This window comes from Pocillopora verrucosa, chromosome 2, assembly GCF_036669915.1.
Source record: "Pocillopora verrucosa isolate sample1 chromosome 2, ASM3666991v2, whole genome shotgun sequence".
NCBI classification, from domain to species: Eukaryota; Metazoa; Cnidaria; class Anthozoa; order Scleractinia; family Pocilloporidae; genus Pocillopora; species Pocillopora verrucosa.
This window is the reverse complement of record NC_089313.1, coordinates 14,620,428-14,637,449: the sequence shown is the minus strand read 5'-3', so window position 1 is coordinate 14,637,449 and position 17,022 is coordinate 14,620,428. Positions and strand designations below refer to the sequence as shown.

Sequence of the window (17,022 nt, the reverse complement as noted above, 5' to 3'; positions counted from 1 at the left end):
CCAGTTCCCCCTTAAATCTTTAATGCGCTCAGTGAGGAAACGAGTTCCATATTTTGACGTCATCTATGATCTACAGTTCAACAGACGCATGGAAACATAAAATCTATTCGATTCACTTATAGAAGCAAAATTTTGTCAATGGTGACGTTATGTATGCTACGTCTGTCCTGTCCTATATTACTAGATTATAAGTAAAAACCAATCGAAATTCGAGTACATTGTATCTCGAGGTAGTGATGAAAGGGACTGGGAAAAGTGCGCGAATTTAGGATTGTTTGGAGCAGTACTGGGGAGTTAAGTATTGACTGAAATATGGCGGCGAAGATGACATTGGAACAAGATGGTACCTTTTACGAGCTGGAGAGACTACAAGAAAGCGCTAATAGGTACCAAAAACTAAAATAAGTAGGAATAGAATATTCATGCAGACGGTGAAAGATTTTTCTCCTAGTTATGGTGATAAATTTCCTGATAATGGCGCCCCTGGGCTTTCTCGATCTGGTGTTGCGTTGTATGTCTTGACTAGTTTGTTTATGTTTATTTGAATTGATACTTCCACAGGCGAAGTGTAAAGTATGAAGCTGAAAAGAAGGAAAAATCTGAACTAAGTGATTTGCAAAGTAAAGGTTGGTGATGTTTGTATGTAAGAACTTAATTGAGACGCTGTGGTGCAAAATGTACCAACAATAACAACAAAAACCACACCACTGATATGAAATCATTTATCTCTTAAACTGTTAGTGGAACAGCTAAGAGCAAGGAGAGATCAACTCCGCGAGAGGCTAAAGAATGGTCCTCATGAAATTCTACAAGAGTTTTTGCAATTAGGTAAGTGTGACATTCCATAAATAAAAAAATTTAAAGCTGATTTGTGGGAAGTACGACAAAGGGCCAAAAAGCAGATCATGGTGGTTGCAGAAGATGCAGTTTCCTAACGGTTTGCATGGTGGATTTTGCGTCAAGTGGTTCAGGTTTGAGGCTTGGCTGGGTTGTTATACTGTATCCTTGGGCAACCTTCTCTTCACCTAGGAGTGTAGATTGGTAGGAGTGAATTTTTAGGGAAGCGTGATGAAATGGTTGAGGTTACCTCTTGATGGACTGATATCCCATCCAGGGAGAATAGCAATACTCTAGTCCTTTCACCCTACAGAAACCGGATAAGATGCTGCTGAATGGCCTCTTGGCTCAACTGCAAAGTTGATCTTTTTTTTTTAAATTATGGTGTCTATTATGAGATGTTAACAGAAAATAGCAGGATAGTTGTTAAAATGCTGTATTCAACAAAAGTTTTTTTTATTACCAGTGACTCTATGTTGTAAAACATAAAAACAAAAATCTTTTAATTTTGGTGTGAAACTCAGAGAGATCTAGCACATGCACATTGTTGAATTGTCATAAATGTTTTAACTTAACATTTGATATCTTTACTTATCAACAGATGAATCCTCCAGGAAAGATTATTCAGCTGCCTCAAAACAGGTACTATGATGACAAAAATTTTGCTTTAATAACATCAGAGGAATGCTATGCAAAAGAACTTCAATATTGCTAATGAAAGAGCATGATATTTTGTTATAATAATCACTCCAAAGCCAGATTGGAATGATGAGCCTTGCATGCACTAGGAAGAAAACCTTGTCAAATGGGTTTTGTTGTGTACACTTAGATTAGTTTATGAGGTGTAGCAATGATACTGATCTGTAACTTAACATTTAACACCTCACTTTGATGGTGTTCACCTCTTTCAATGAATGTCTCAAGAAACATAATATTTTAATAATAGTAATATTTTTCAGAAGTTGAAAGAATCCTATTAAAATACTCTGTTTAGACATAATCACTGAATACAATTTTTCATACTGGTTCAATTTTATTTTAATGATTAGAATGTCCTGACAGCTGTGAGGTTGTTCCGTAAAAGAAAGGTAAGAAAATAAAAAAAGATTAAGTTCAATTATAGCTCAGGTGAATCTAGAGATACAAGGTTTCTTACTGGTCAAAAATAATATCATTTGTTCCCATAAGCACCCCATACAAGGTGATTACATTACTAAAGAAGTGTTTTTACAATGGCCACCTTAGGATTTGTGTTATGTTTGTAAAAGAGGGACTAAAAGAAAGTGCAGTTGCGTTGAAAATTGTACAAGAAATTATACTAAAACATTACTCCCCTCAGGCTTAGAATATGTTTAAATATTTGTTCACAAAATCCCCTTATCAACACTCACGTCACATTTGGTGTGTAATTGCAAATAAATAGAATCAAACCTCTTAAATGGAGCTAACTGAAATGCAAAAAACTATGTGGCTGATCACAGGAAGGAAAAGGATATCTCCCAAAACTTCTAGTTTCTGAACTATGAAACTTTTGTTTATCAGCTGTTTCACCTCTGTGAGATGTATAGATAGAAAGGAAATACCCTGAATTCTCATTGATGGTTTTCAACTATGGAAACTTCTTTTTCAGCTGGCTGATCTTTGTGACAGCTACAGGTTGATGGGTATTTCAATAGTATCACAACAAGCGAAGAGAACTTGCTTCAGATTTGAGACCTTTTTCAATTGTAAGTTGAAGTGTTGTTAGTTTTACTTAGCTGAAATATGCAGTGCAGCATATTGGGATTGCAATGACTAAATGATTCACTTTCCAGCTGACCTAATCACAGATTGATTTACTGTTGACTGACTTATCAGTCCTGCTTACTACTGACTACTTTACTCACTCACTGAGTGTCTGTTACTGTCTCACTGTCTCCTTGAAACGGACTGACTGACTGATTCATACACTCACTTGCTGTTTCACTGACTCATTAAAACAGGATGAATGACCTATTTGCTGACTGGCCAATTTGCTGAATTACAGAATAATTGACTCTGTGGCTCACTAACTAACTGACTGATTTAAGCACTGATTTACTGACTAATTAATTAAATAAGTCTCTGTGAGACTCACAGGCCTACTGATGCTCAGATTAAATTAAGAATTTATTAAGGAATAACCTGCCCAAATAACTTCTGATTTAATTGATGAACAAGGCAAGTCCAGAGATTTTTGTTGTCACACTTTAAATGTCAAATTTTAATGCTATATATCAAACCTCAGCTAGATACTATGAACCGTATAACCTCGAAGTGGAGTTGAAAGACAATAATTTAAAGGTGAGTTTAAAAGTACAAAACAATTTCTAGGAATTAAGGTCTATTTGCATGATCTTCTCTCTGTCATTCACTCCACATGTGTATGTTATACTGGAGGTACTGTACACAAAGTATACTTTTAGAGAACTAAAAACTGGTGTTGGACCTCTTCTCCTTTACTTGGCTGAAAACGCTATGTGTTTGAAATTTCCCTTCATATAGTCAGTGTTCTTTGTATAAAGGACCAAGGTATTTCCTTCTTTAGATTTTTTCCAATTTTGTTGGTTGATTTGATTATACCTTTTAGATTCACAAGCTTACTGTACCTTACTTCATACCTGTTGATGCAATTAGTAAGCAGTACTTAAACACTGACATCAAGGTACCTTGTATCTATACTTTTGTTAATGTTTTTTTTTTTCAAGAAATCTCTGTCTGCACATTATTTAGATGGTTAAAAAAAACAGTTTTCTAAAATTGATGTTGTTGTATTGATTGCAAGTAGATTGACAAGAACTGGCTGTGCTTGTTATCTATACAGTTGCTCCATGTGGATTGTTTGATAGTTTCTTTCTACTTTGGTTTTAATGGTTCTCCAAATTATTTACCTGCTTCTACTAAGAAACATTTGGTCATTTTGATTTTCTCCTGTATGATGTTCATGCTACCTTTTTAAATTATTTTAGAGGTTTTTCATGATCATTTGTGAGCATCTTAATGCTTTTGTGGCAAGAAGAGAACAGGTAAGCAAAAATCTTGACTCCCTGGATACTATGTCATAAACCCTTTACACCCTAACATCAGTATGCATATTCTCCATACTGTTCTCCATGTTTCTTAAGTTTGCCAACAAGGAGAATTTGTTAACAATCAAGTGCTTCTGTTCTTGGTGAACAGTTCCTCAATTCTCTCAACCTTAATTTGTGATTCAGTGGTGATATTCTAGAGAGAAATTAGATGTGATTCACTCCCAGGGGGTCCATGGTCAATAATGAAAATTACAAAGTGCTATCAATGTGATTGTAGCAGTACATGTTGTCTTCAGTAGCATCTTGAATGATTTGATATTTTTATAAGTGAGGCCTTCATCTGATGTTTTGTGTGATCATAGGTTTGCCTTTGTCAAGAGCAGCATGGAGATAAACTGGAAGGAGAGATATCTTGCAGCCCCTCGCATGATTTTGTGATGTTGAAATTAAAGGTAAGCATGTCACTGCCAAACAGTTGAGCAATTTGTGAGAATCTAAGTTTAATCCAGGATTGCATTTCTTTAAGCTTAACTGTGCTCTTTAATTGGTCTGGAAAACTTGTGCCAACCTCTTGACCAATCAATTTCAAACAAATCACAACTTGATCAGCTGCAATTTTTTCAGCGCTTCAGGTAACTTGCCTGATTTTACTTTGAGTTTCACTGGATTTTGGGATATTTTCCTTTCCTTCTGACTGGCTGTTATGATTGCTTTAGTTTGGGTCTTATAACACTCAATGTAAAAGGGCTTTACAATTGTCTGTTACAATGTAACTATCATCTGTCTAACCACTATAATGGTTTCCAAAATGTAATCTTTTATTCTCATTTGTCAGGCTGCACAGGGTCAAGTTAAAGGCACCATTGTGAAACTAACATATAGAGGGCTCACATCAACACGACCATCCCATATTGATCTAGTTACTGAAGGTAAGAAAAGATGAATGTACACTGGTGTGAACCTAAAGGAAAAATTAGAGGATGTTAATTTGAGGCCATATTCAAGTAAACAAGGTAGCTCGGTACTTAAATGAAAGTTTTAGAATTCTATGGACTGCAAGTTAGTTCTGAATGGTCTCTTGATTTATGTTCTTTCTCTTGTTTTCAAATTTTATCCTTCCTCAGGGAAAAGTGCCGTAGCATTGAGAAGACTTCAAAGAAAGAGGAAATTTTTCGAAGATTTCTATCTCCACCAAGCCTTTGCTGAAGCTTTTAATGAAGAGTTTGAAACTTGAAATAAATTATTCTTATTTTAAAGGTGCTGGTTTTGTAGGCATGAAAGAATTTTTATCATATTATGAAATCAGCTAAAGTGCTTCCCTATCCCTTACCATGCACAACAGGTCAACAGTGTTCATTTTTATGGTATGTTTGAACTGTTATATCCCTGAATGTTAATCACCCCAGGAATACAAGTTTGTTAAAAGCAAACTCTTTTAGTGGCTGTTGGAGGAACTGTATTGGCAACATTTTATTTAGCTGGAATTTTTTTGCTGCAGGAACTTATTTTACCATATTGGGAACAATTCAATCAAATTAGAACCCACAAAAATTTGATACCCTTGGGTATTGAGGGGTAGCATCCATCACTCTTCTACCTTTTTTAAGTTTTTAACTTAAATGAGCAACGTTTTCAGGAGACCTTCATTAAGTTCTTCCAGTGAAAAGTTGCTTACACTTATTTTCCCTTGGTTGAGGATACACCAACTTGAAGAAATGTTTCTCCCTCTTAGTTCCTTGGAAATATGTTATTGCAATGTTGAACAAACCAATATGGGGTCCTTTTCCCTAGAGCGATTCATCTCTCAGTTCAAACACATTGTTGGTTGCAAGTATAAGATTTTTTGGCAAACTTCTTGTCTTCTTCGCAAGAATGAAATTTCCGTTCCATACTCCCTAGTCCATTCCACTGAAATTTTCTTCGAGTTCACGAATAATTTGTCACGCAACCTTCCTAGAGGGTGCCACCAGCAGAGCGGACTCCAACACAAACAGTTCCAAGTTTTACTTGAAGAACAACTTTCGTTGACTTTCCACCAGGGAACTACGCTCAAATTTTCAGGTGATGCTTGCTCTCCTTTTGCATATACCTAAGCTTCCGGAAAGAAACTACATTGTACGCTCACGGCGCGCATGCCAAATTATGCCGAGTTATACGATAGAGACCAACACTAAACTTCTAAGAGTTTTTCCAACCATACTGCTCAGAAGCTTTAAACAACCTGATCGCTAAATAAGCAGAATTTGGTATAAGATTTTTGAAGTTTCAAAGAGACTTAATTGTTCTGCGAAAGCAGTTTTGTCGTAATTTCTCTACGGTTGGGCGCGAAACAGTCCGCGAAACATTAAGTTCGGTAGCTGTTTCGTCAAGTGGTATCAGTGACCCGGTGACGACTTCGATTTGACCTTTTCTTCAAGTACTCCTCAGAACATAACACCTGAAAATGGGACAAACAGAGCGCAGTAATTCTTTCAGTACAAAGAACTTTTTATTGAAGCTTTCAAACTGTTACATAGGATGTTGCTTGCAACATTCATGTCTCAGATCATTCGCTATTCGCGACTCTCCGTGAACACCTTCAAGATTCGTAAAGAGAGATTTCAGTGTCTTATTTATTTAGTTCATAGTCGAGTTGGGCTTGACTGAAGTAGTAGTTATCGAACGCTGGTGAGATGCTTGTTATGAAAACACCTCTATCTAATTCACATTTCATCGGTAGCCAAGCAGAATAAGTGTCTGCGAAAATTTAGCTATGGTACAGTTAGCCCCTAGTTGATTTCTGTCGTTTTCAGCTCTAAAACAAGTTATTGTTCTGCACCAGTGCTGCATATTTCTTTATTTCTACGCGTTGAGAGTATTTATAATATTTTTTTACAGTTACTAATGGTAATGAAAATATGTCAGTAATTATCTTGAATAGAAAACAAAGCTGTCAGGAAAACTAATTAAATTGGTATGGGACACTTGAATACAATCGCTCTCTGCCTAGAGGGTGACTTATTAGTAGGGCACCCCTTGCCGACAGTGAGTGCAATTTAACAATGAAGCGGGAGGATCATTCTTTACCAGGATTAAACATATAGCGAAATGTTTGTTTGGTAATCCTAGTGTGTGCAGACTGCTCTTTGTAAAAGCCTGGATTCCAAATTTTCACCTAAATTCAATTTGCAATGAATTTATATATGGAAAGTTAGATGGTTACAACAAACTATTTCTGGTTGTTACTAGATTGTTTTGCATAGTTTTTCTCTACCTTGATTAATTTTAGAGTGGGTAAATAATGATTATGCGACAATTTTTAATATATTCTTGTTAATGTGCTGATGCACAAAGTCATGATTTAATTATGATAATTTAAAAGCAAATGATTGAGTGAGAATTTTGAAATAATTAAATCAAAGGGTGAAAAGAATAAATCCCTTTGTAGCATTTGGTGCAAAATTAAATTCTCCCTGTTTCATAAAGGAATCTAGGTCAATTTAAAGGGGGAATCTAGTCCATCAGAAGTCTTGTAATGCATTTTTCTATTTACCTTTTCTACTACTTTTCATGATATTGAAAGCTTCTTTTCTTTTTGGACTTGAAATTTATTCATGTGAGGATTTATTTACCTTCTCTTTCTTCATCACACTTAGCACGATGGTTGCAGTATTACTGGTTCTTACAAACCATGAAGACATGGGAAACACTGGGAAAAAGACTGGCTGGTATCTTCCAGAATTAGCTCACCCTTACCATGTATTCAAGGAGGCAGGGTACAGTATGACAATGGTTAGCCCAAAGGGAGGAAAGGCACCCTTGGTAAGTTCAATAAAGATTTAACTGTTGCATAGAGCTTGCCTGTGGTGTTGAAGTCTTGAGTGGGTGGCTGTTAATCGTGTTTTCTGTGTATTTAGCTGCTATCTTGGGTTCCTGATAAACTTTCATGGCCAAAAAAGTAAAGGAAACCAGAATGGAAAGTGGAGTGGGGAGGGGGAGGGGGAGGGGGTTTCAATGCAGCAAAGGGTAGGAGAGAGGAGAGTGTTAAAAAAAATTCTTCTCACCTCAGCATCTCTCTGTCTCTCATCCATCCTAAGTACACTTTTAAATGCTTAACATTTCCTTCCTATCCAAACAACACAGGTTTTCTCTGGTCTAGGGCACATCCTTGCATAGACTTAAACTCTTTCACTGCCAAATCCATCAGTTATTCTTCTTACAGTCTGCCATACAATTTGAATGATTTTAGTTTGGAGAATTAGGTATTGGAACAATTAGTAATCCCCTAATTGATATTTTTCTTTATTCTCATCACTGGTCTGCTTGATATTGTATGAATATTGTGAGGAGAAACTCTATCTTGGTCACTCTTAAAGAGTTAAAACAGAGATATAGTATAGATACAAAAGAGTATATAGATATGTGTTATAACTGAGTTGGAATTAGGCATAGAAAATAATATGAATAAACCATCATTAGATATTTTAAAAGGTTTCACAGCTTGTCTATAAGACTTCTTTCAGCACGCCCTCAAGTTATTCAAGAGAAAACTAGTTTATGTTGCTCAGTCATTTCCCAAAATTCTTTTATTGTTTTTTAGTATGAAATGTGCCAAGGTAACATTATGTGTTTGAATTTTAAGCTCCTGAAAAATGTATTTATCAGTCTAACCTGGTAAATCTCCACACATTGATTCAGAGCATTGCCATGCACAAGTAAAGCACTAGTCTAAATTTTTTAAGTTAGCTGGTTTTTGTTTCTTCACTAAGGACAAGAGCAGTCTTGATGCATTTGCAGAGGACCCAGTCTGCAAAGAATTCCTCAAGAGTGACGGAATGAAAGCCACTGAAACCACTTCTACCATTGCCTCTGTTGATCCAGCCAAGTTTGATGTTATCTTTTATGTTGGTGGTCATGGACCAATGTTTGATCTAGCAGACTGTGAAGTCAGCAACAAAGCTGTGGCAACAGTTTATGAGAAAGGAGGGATTGTTGCTGCAGTTTGCCACGGTCCTGCTGGTACGTGAAATAATGATTGCCATACCTTTTACAAAGTTTGAGGTCTGAAATGTCAGTTATGGGCTGATTTATTTCTGCTTGGATTTATTGCCAAAGTGTGAAATGAACAGACTATAAGTTCAAGGGAGGTTCTCCAACTTACATTACAGACTGAGAAGGAGGGTAACAGGATATCTATTATATCTCTGTGTTTAAATAGAGGGGAAAGATTTCAGTTCAGAATTTTTGGAATTTAGTGGAAGGTACAATGAAACACTGCCCACTCAATTGAACAATTAGTGCACATACTAAGAGATATAATAAACAAATCTATTTTAACTTTCTGCTACAAGAAGAAGATTCAAATTAGAAGTGATGGCTCCCCGTTAGTGAAAATCTCTGTACAGTGTTTGGCCTTCAGCAAGTTGAACCAGATTTAGCCATTCAGTAAATGTAAATCACAAATGGATGTGAATGTAAGGCAAGTGAAGTCTTCAACCATAAACCCAATAATTAGTTGGTATTTGAAGAGGAATTAGAATTGTCCATCACAGAAAGATTTCATGTTATTCGATTCCTCTGCAGGTATTGTAAACACAAAGTTATCAAATGGTGAATACCTTGTGAAAGGCAAGAAAGTGACATGTTTCACTGACCATGAAGAAGGCGTGATGAAGCTGGTGGAAGCCATGCCATTTCTCTTGGAAACCAAGCTCAAAGAACATGGTGCAGAATTTGAAAATGCAGAGGCATGGCAACCTTGTGTCTCTGTCAGTGCCTGTGGGAGAGTGGCAACCGGGCAAAATCCTGCCTCTGCAACACCCTTGGCAGAAAAAATTGTGGAACTTTTAAAGAAGTAGAACACTTTTAACCGTTTTGGAAACCTTATAGCAGGCTTTACTGTGTGGTTTCTTGCTAGTAGTGTAGAATCAATTTATGAATTAATTTAAGAGGCATGGGAATTTCAGCTCTTGTGGACAGGTTAATTTGTAACTTTTGGCTTCACTTCTTACTGGAAAGCATTAAGAGGTCCTGCTGTCACTGTTAGTATTTTGAACTTGTATATGTTAAAAGTACTTCCAAGAAATAAAGGGTTCCAAACAAAGTCTTTTGGTTGATATTATTAGTTATAAAAATGTACACAAATGTATGTGAACTGTAACCTTGTTGTCCCATTGTTAACTTCAAAGTTAGCTTAAGTTTGACATTACCCATAATGGTCACCTACTGTCCATCTTGAAGCATTAAGTCTTAACCCTTTACATCCTAACATCAGTATGCATATTCTCCATACTGTTCTCCATACATTTCCAAAGAGGCTGACAAGGAGAATTTGTTTCACAATCAAGACCTCCTTTAGTTGGTGATCATCTCCTCTATTCTCATGACTTTTATGTTTGTTTTAGGGGTGGTATGGTAAGGAGAAATTAGATGCTAGTCACTCTTGGAGGCTAAAGGATTAAGTTTTTGTTAGTTTTCCAATCCTGTCTAATATTTCCTATCCTCTATCACCCTTACTCCGCTTCGGTTTATCCTTAATTCTCTATACAAGTGATGATCTGAGAATTGAGGCAATATAATGCACCATACATTGTTGTCAGAACTAAAATAGGGATTGAGCACATAAGCATGACATTCCCCTCATTGTGGATTGTGGGAGAAACTTTGAGGGTTTTTTCTATGATGTTGAAAATGACTTCATCAATTACAACACTGCCCCCTTAAATAACAAACAAATATACCACTGTTATGAAGTCTGATTTAAATTTGATATCACCCGGGTTTATGTTAACTGAAGTTTTGATAGAAAAGCTCTGGACACATTCCCACTGGACCCTTTACTGTTAAATCTGGGGGTCATAAACATGCAGTAATGCACTTCTGTCTATTATAAACATACTTAAAACTTTTATTTCACAAAACTGAAGTCCATTCACATATTGAAAAATTTCATTTACAATGAATGTTGAGAATCATCAGTCTCTCTGTCCATGTTCAGCAGAGCAGTTGAGAGTGACTGAAGGTCTTTCAGCGCAGATGTCACCTGCATCAAGTTCATTTCTTCCTCAGCTCCACCTTCTGTAACATGGATGTTCTGTCTTTCTCTTTGTACTGCTGCAGTAGATGGAATTCCTGGTTCAGATTGAACAGGTTTTGCAGCCTTGTGTCTTCTAGTCTTCCCTCTACTGGTTTTTATGGGTGGTTTCTCATCAAGAGGCACTTGCTCTCTGTTTTCTTTCTCTTCCTCCTCCAGACCATCTGTCAAAGAGAACAATAGCAAGGAACAGTAAGCATTTGTGTACAACACCTTTAATTCATAAATGAAGTTATGCATCCTCATTGAGAACTTGGATCAAGTTCATGTACTTAAATGAATATCAGTTAGTACAGAGATTGGGAGGAAAAAAAGTCTTAACCCTTTAATAATAATAATAATAATAATAATAATAATAATAATAATAACAATAGTAATAGCAATGATACCACTTTCTTCCTTATAACATTTTGGCAATGTTTCCCTCTAACCCCCTAGGAGTGACTGGCTTCCAATTTCTCCCTAAAGTATCACCCATGAATCAAATGCAATTTACAAATTTCCTGATTGTTGACAATTTCTCCTTGTCAGTCCCACAAGAAATGTATAGAGAACAGTGTGGAGAATATGACTACTAATGCTAGGGTGTAGAGGGATTTTGTCCAATTCTCACCAGAAAACTCCCTTGGTTTATGTCTGGGAACCTTGAAACCCTCCTGTCTGACTGTAGCCATGAGCATATTTCTTTCCTTTTCCACATTTCGCAGTTGTGAGCAGCATTTCTCCAGTTTCATTTCATATTCCTTCTGCTGAAGAGAGAGCTGTTCTGCTGCCTTTTCCTTCTCTCTTTCAACCACTCGCTCTGCTTGCCTGAGTGCCACAACTGCTTTTGTGTGTTCACGTCGCACATCATTGAATTGCTTTTCAAGCTTTGCAAATTCCTCAGTGTATCTTGCTTGCTCTGCTTGTAAAACTTTGTCTAGAGCTGGAGAACAAGTAAAGCCATAAACTGTCTGTTGCTTAAGCATGTTAACAGGCTTTTATCTAGAATAGTCAATGGGTTAACATTTTATTTTTATTTTTTAGACACAAGCATCTAAAAACCTCACACTTACTTTTTTCAGCCACATCTTTGTGTTTTGCCATTTCTGTTTTGAGTGATTCAATCGTCTCCAATCTCTCTGACAATTCAACTTCAGCAGTTTGCAACTTGTCATTAAGGATGGCTCCTCGTTCTCGTTCATCCTTCAAGAACGACTCCAACTGAAGAAATATAACATTCCAGGTGATTTCAATTGTACTTATTCTGATGACTTCATATTACTCATTGCTTGGAAAATATTGTGGAGGAGTTGGTCTCCTAATTTATATTAACCCTTGACACTCTAGCATCAGTAAGCATATTCTCCATTCTATTCTCTGTACATTTCCTAGGGTGCCAAGAAGGAGAATCTGTTCAACAATCAAGAGCTTCATTAGTTGGTGATCATTTCCTTTATTCTTGAGACCTTAATGATTGATTTAGGGGTGATAATGTACAGAGAAATTAGATGCTTGTCACTCTTAGGAGTTTAAGGGTTAAGAGACAGATAGAGAGGCTACAGGAAAAACCAGAGGCTTACATTTAAGTCTATTTCCAATATGTCTTAGTCACAGAATGCTAGTCCAAGCTAACACACCCATAAAGAATTTACAACTTTCATTATATTTCACAAACATTCGAGGGAATACAAATTGTGATCAAGCATTCTCTCATTTAAATAGACTGTGCCAGGCCTTCAGTAAATGGAGATGAATGAAAAAGAGGAAGTAAGGAAACAAAAATCAACAAGGGTCTGGCAGGGGGGGGTCTCTAACACTCTCCTTTGCCCCCTGCTTTCCCTTTTCTCCCTCTCCCTTTTTTTGTGCTACTGGCATCTCCTTCAAAACATGATTCTAGAACAGGTTAAAAGTAAACTTTGGGGTAGACAGTCTGGTACTTTTTGCCTTGGATACTTCTTCATAGGGTTCTCAGCAGAACATGATTAATACCTGTGATATTTTCATGGCAGAGTCATTCAGTTGTTCCTCATACTGAGCTCTAATTACCACCTCTTTTCTCTCTAAAGTCTCTGAATCCTTCCTGGCTTGAGCTAAAAGATGGTCCCTTTCTCTCGTTAGCTGTTTGACCTCTGATACCAATTGTTCACATGACAGACTTGTCTGTGGTTGTTCTGTGATCTCTCCTGAAAAATTAAGGATGCATCAAGAGAGCCTGTCAAAATAAATAATATATAGCACCGACAATAAAAAGATTTAAGAAAAAACCTATGGAAGACTTAATGAGAAAAAATATTTTGTACATACCTTCTGATATTGATCGCCCAGTTTCAGCAGCTTTATTAATTGCTTCTGATAGTTCACTTCTCAACTGTGCCTCATGATGTGTTAGAAGCCCTATATAAGGAAACAGTCCTGACATTATGATGTTTGTTTGTTTGTTTTTTGCTTATATTAACACATTTCCTAATAATTAATATCAAAATGTGGTTACTTACAATGTTGTTTTTGAAACCAACTGGTAATGAAATGTGTTCCAAACAGAAACAGAATTGGATAATTTAAAGAGGGCTCCTGTTTTATATGGATTTTCTACAAATTTCTTTCTTGCAACCTCACATCTTTGATGCATTTTCATGAGTTACTAGTGAGAAGTGAGGTTACAAACTTGACACTATTTTTCTCTGCCCTTTGACTCTTAATTATCTGGATACATCCCTTCTAGACAAGTGTTTCTCCAAAACTAAAGGAGAGGTTATGCGACAACCTCTATTGCATTTTATTTATGAGACAGCTTGAATAGTAATTTAAGAGAGGAACTGTGTATCTTTTCTCTCAATTATTTCCACAAGAAATTAAAAATATAACTCAATATATGAATTCAGTATAATTATAGAAACGTGCATATCACCTTGAAGAAATTGAACTCTCCCAGTTGCAAAGCTAATACGCTGAGAAAATGTAGCAAGTTTCTTGAAGGCCTCCTCCATTTGTGTCCCAACATGTTCTATAAAAGATTCCGTCTTTCGTGCAACTTCCTGGAGACTGCTGGAACACATTTGAAATTGTGAAATGAAAGAATTGAGCCTTTTCTCATTCTGCTGACACTTCTTGAGTTGCCTTTCTAAAACAAGGTTTCGATTGACTTCAATTTGCTGTTCAGCCTTCTTGTCAGCTAAAATGTGTGTCAACTTGGCTACTTCCTTCTGAGATTCTTCCAGCTCTGTCATCAGATGTTTCAGCTTAAGATAAAAGACAAGAGTATCAAGATTGGCAGTGTGAGGCTCTCTCTGCTTAACCCTTTAACTCCCAAGATCTAATTGTTAATTCTCCCCTCTAGCTGCCACACATTTCCTTGTAAATTAGTTATAGGAATTTGGAGTTAGATCAAATGAAAACAACAACTTCTACCTGATGAGTTTGAGTATTCTCATTACCTGTTTGCTGGATAATGTATGGATATTATAGGGAGAAGTTAAATGATAATCACCACTGGGAGTTAAAGGGTTAAGGTTAAACTTTTTGTAGATGAATAGAATTTTAAGCAAAAGCATTTCACCAGAATCATTATGCTAATCTTTCACAGCTGTTGTTTAACCAAATCAAAGAAAAAAATATTTCAAACAACAGCCCAACACAAGCCCTTATAGGAAAGATTACATTTCATGCTTGTCATTTGACAAAGTGATTGGACAATTTATGCATCATATCTGATATGTAATGAGAAAGTTTGTGTTATTTACACAGTTTCATTTACAGTGAACTCTTGACAGAGATCTCTATGAGAAAAAAAAAACCTCTCTTCTTTTGAAGTCAGTTCTCATGGCTGGTTTTCTTAAGTTACTTTCATAAAACTGAACTCACCTTATGAACCCTAAGGCCAACTTTCCTTTAAGAAGAAAGTTTACATATAGGATTACTCTTCAGTAATACCATAAGCATTTTTTTGAGAAAGTTAACTCTACTTTTCAAAAAACCTTTTGGGATACAAATATCAGAATTTGGTATTGCTGTGGTATTTCCTATTCAAGTAAATCCAGTTATTTTTAATTCCTTTCCCCCAAGGTAACTTACCTGAGCCTTCTCATTTCTTTCTTCTTTCTCACGCATAATTGCTTGTGATTTTAACTGAATCAGCAAGGCAAACACTTTCTCTCTCCATTTTGTAAGCAAACTTTCTCCATCGTGCCCTGCACCATCACTTGATTTTGCTTGAAACTTCATCAAATCTTTTTCTTGAATGGAGAGGATTTCATTGATGGATGAAATTCTCACATTAAGGAGTTCCACAGTGGATCTTAGATTTTCATTTTCTTGTATCAAGCTGGTCACAGTTTGCTTTGCCTCTTCATGCTCTTTTTGGAGTTTCTCCAGCTGTGTGTTTGGCAAGTTCTCTCCTATATAAGCTCTTAACTGATCAACAATCAAGCTGTGGGACTTCACTTCTTCATCTTTCTTTTTAAGTTCCTCTGTAAGCAGGCAGAGTGTTTTAAAATTCACATAAGAAAATAAGCATAGGAACAACATTAAAATGTGACTCTTAACTGACTAAAATAACACTACTGCATAGTCATGTTAATGAAAGAAAATTTCCAGATAATCAAAATGAGTGTGTAAATGTTGCTTGCATTGTTCCAGACTTAGTTAAATAAGCCCATTCACACCATAGGTCACATTCCCTACCTCAGCCACTTTAACCCCTTTAGCTATCAGATTGGTATGCACAATTTCCATACTGATCTCTTCACATTAATTTTCCAAAGGTGGCAGCAGGGAGAATTTGTTTGGCAATCAAGAGCTTCTTTAGTTGATGATTACTTCCTTTATTCTTGTTATATAAATATGTGATTTGGGGCTATATTGTAAGGAGAATCTTTATTCTTGTGACCTTACTGTGCGATTCAGGGGTAATATCATAAGGGAAAATGGATGCTGTACAAATTTTTCAATGATACTTCAATAAAGGTGATTTTTTTTTATCATAGATTATAGTAAAATAAAGTGAAAGTAGCAGGCTAACTGTAGTAGACTGGACTGTTGTTTTGGTCCCTACCACTTTTCACTTACAGCTCTGATTTCTTCATTACTTAGGTGAAGAATACTATTCATTATGATTGGGTCTTTGTTATTTCAAGATATTTACATGAGGATTGGGTTGATGTGGAAAGATGTGGTGCATGTACAATGAAGTTTTGAATCTTAATGATCAGCATTTTATTTACCTGTCAAATTCTGTAGCTCTCTTTGATGAGAAAGTGTTTGTTCCTCTAGTTTCCTGCTAAGATCTGTCAGAGTTTTATCATAGTATAATTGGCTATCCCTTATCTTTTCTTGATGCTGTTTTATGACTGTTGAACACTCCATTTCTTTTTCTTTCAGTTTTTCCTTAAGATCATTTACCTCCTCTTCTGTAGTAGTCAGTTTTCTTTTTGTAGCAGAGTATATCTCATCTCTACTGGAGATCTCATCTTTGAGAGCATGTAACTCTTTGGCATACTTCACTTCACAGGAATCTAAAGTTTTTTTAATTGCCTTAACTTGCTCATACTTGTCAAATTCATTTTTACTGATCACCTCCTCAAATCCATTCCTGTCAATCTTCACTTGCTCTTCTGCATTTTTCACTTGGGCTTTCAAACTTTTCACCACTGTCATCTGCTTTCTAGCGCGTTTCTCCAAACTCTCCACCTCTCTCTCGAATATTTCTTCCTTTTGCCTCATTTCAGCTTTAAGCTCTTTTATCAACGTGTGCGCCTTCTCTAACTCGGCTTCACATCTTCCTAAATCTGTTTCGAAGTTACTTTTTACCTCTTTAACATCTATTTTAAGTTTCGAGTTTGTAGCTCTAAGCTTTTTAACTTCTGATTGCAGCGAGAGATTTTCCTCGTGAAGTTCAGCCATTTGTTTCAGATCAAGGGCATCATCGACTCTACCCTTCTGCACTAGAAGCCTGCTCTTTCGTATCTCCCCTTCAAGTCGTATTTCCTCCTCTTTAGACCTCTTAAGTTGCTCTCGAAGCTGTCTATTTTCATTCTGCAATATGTCTATTTCAACGAGGACTTTTTCACTTTCTTCGCCCTGATC

The 17,022-nt window shown here is 36.3% G+C and overlaps 3 protein-coding genes across 3 annotated transcripts; 2 read left to right on the top strand and 1 right to left on the bottom strand.

Moving 5' to 3' along the window:
* Nucleotides 1-300: 300 nt before the first annotated feature.
* LOC131789054 (centromere protein O) lies at nucleotides 301-5,142 on the top strand. The gene is made up of 12 exons (XM_059106125.2): nucleotides 301-386; nucleotides 562-626; nucleotides 742-828; nucleotides 1,439-1,479; nucleotides 1,887-1,925; nucleotides 2,468-2,564; nucleotides 3,104-3,159; nucleotides 3,446-3,520; nucleotides 3,825-3,881; nucleotides 4,250-4,339; nucleotides 4,723-4,816; nucleotides 5,012-5,142. Exons 1-12 carry the CDS (start codon nucleotides 313-315, stop codon nucleotides 5,119-5,121), a joined length of 885 nt encoding a protein of 294 aa, XP_058962108.2. The 5' UTR covers nucleotides 301-312; the 3' UTR covers nucleotides 5,122-5,142.
* A 690-nt stretch (nucleotides 5,143-5,832) lies between these two features.
* On the top strand, nucleotides 5,833-9,969 carry LOC131790983 (uncharacterized). Its single transcript, XM_059108287.2, has 4 exons — nucleotides 5,833-5,948; nucleotides 7,523-7,688; nucleotides 8,636-8,885; nucleotides 9,450-9,969. Exons 2-4 carry the CDS (start codon nucleotides 7,527-7,529, stop codon nucleotides 9,722-9,724), a joined length of 687 nt encoding a protein of 228 aa, XP_058964270.1. The 5' UTR covers nucleotides 5,833-5,948; nucleotides 7,523-7,526; the 3' UTR covers nucleotides 9,725-9,969.
* A 781-nt stretch (nucleotides 9,970-10,750) lies between these two features.
* LOC131789044 (coiled-coil alpha-helical rod protein 1-like) lies at nucleotides 10,751-16,981 on the bottom strand. Its single transcript, XM_059106113.2, has 8 exons — nucleotides 16,161-16,981; nucleotides 15,013-15,407; nucleotides 13,850-14,180; nucleotides 13,246-13,335; nucleotides 12,931-13,124; nucleotides 12,015-12,162; nucleotides 11,573-11,884; nucleotides 10,751-11,123 (listed from the first exon to the last, which is right to left on the bottom strand). The coding sequence occupies exons 1-8, from the start codon at nucleotides 16,837-16,839 to the stop codon at nucleotides 10,819-10,821; spliced, it is 2,454 nt and encodes an 817-aa protein (XP_058962096.2). The 5' UTR covers nucleotides 16,840-16,981; the 3' UTR covers nucleotides 10,751-10,818.
* Nucleotides 16,982-17,022: the final 41 nt, after the last annotated feature.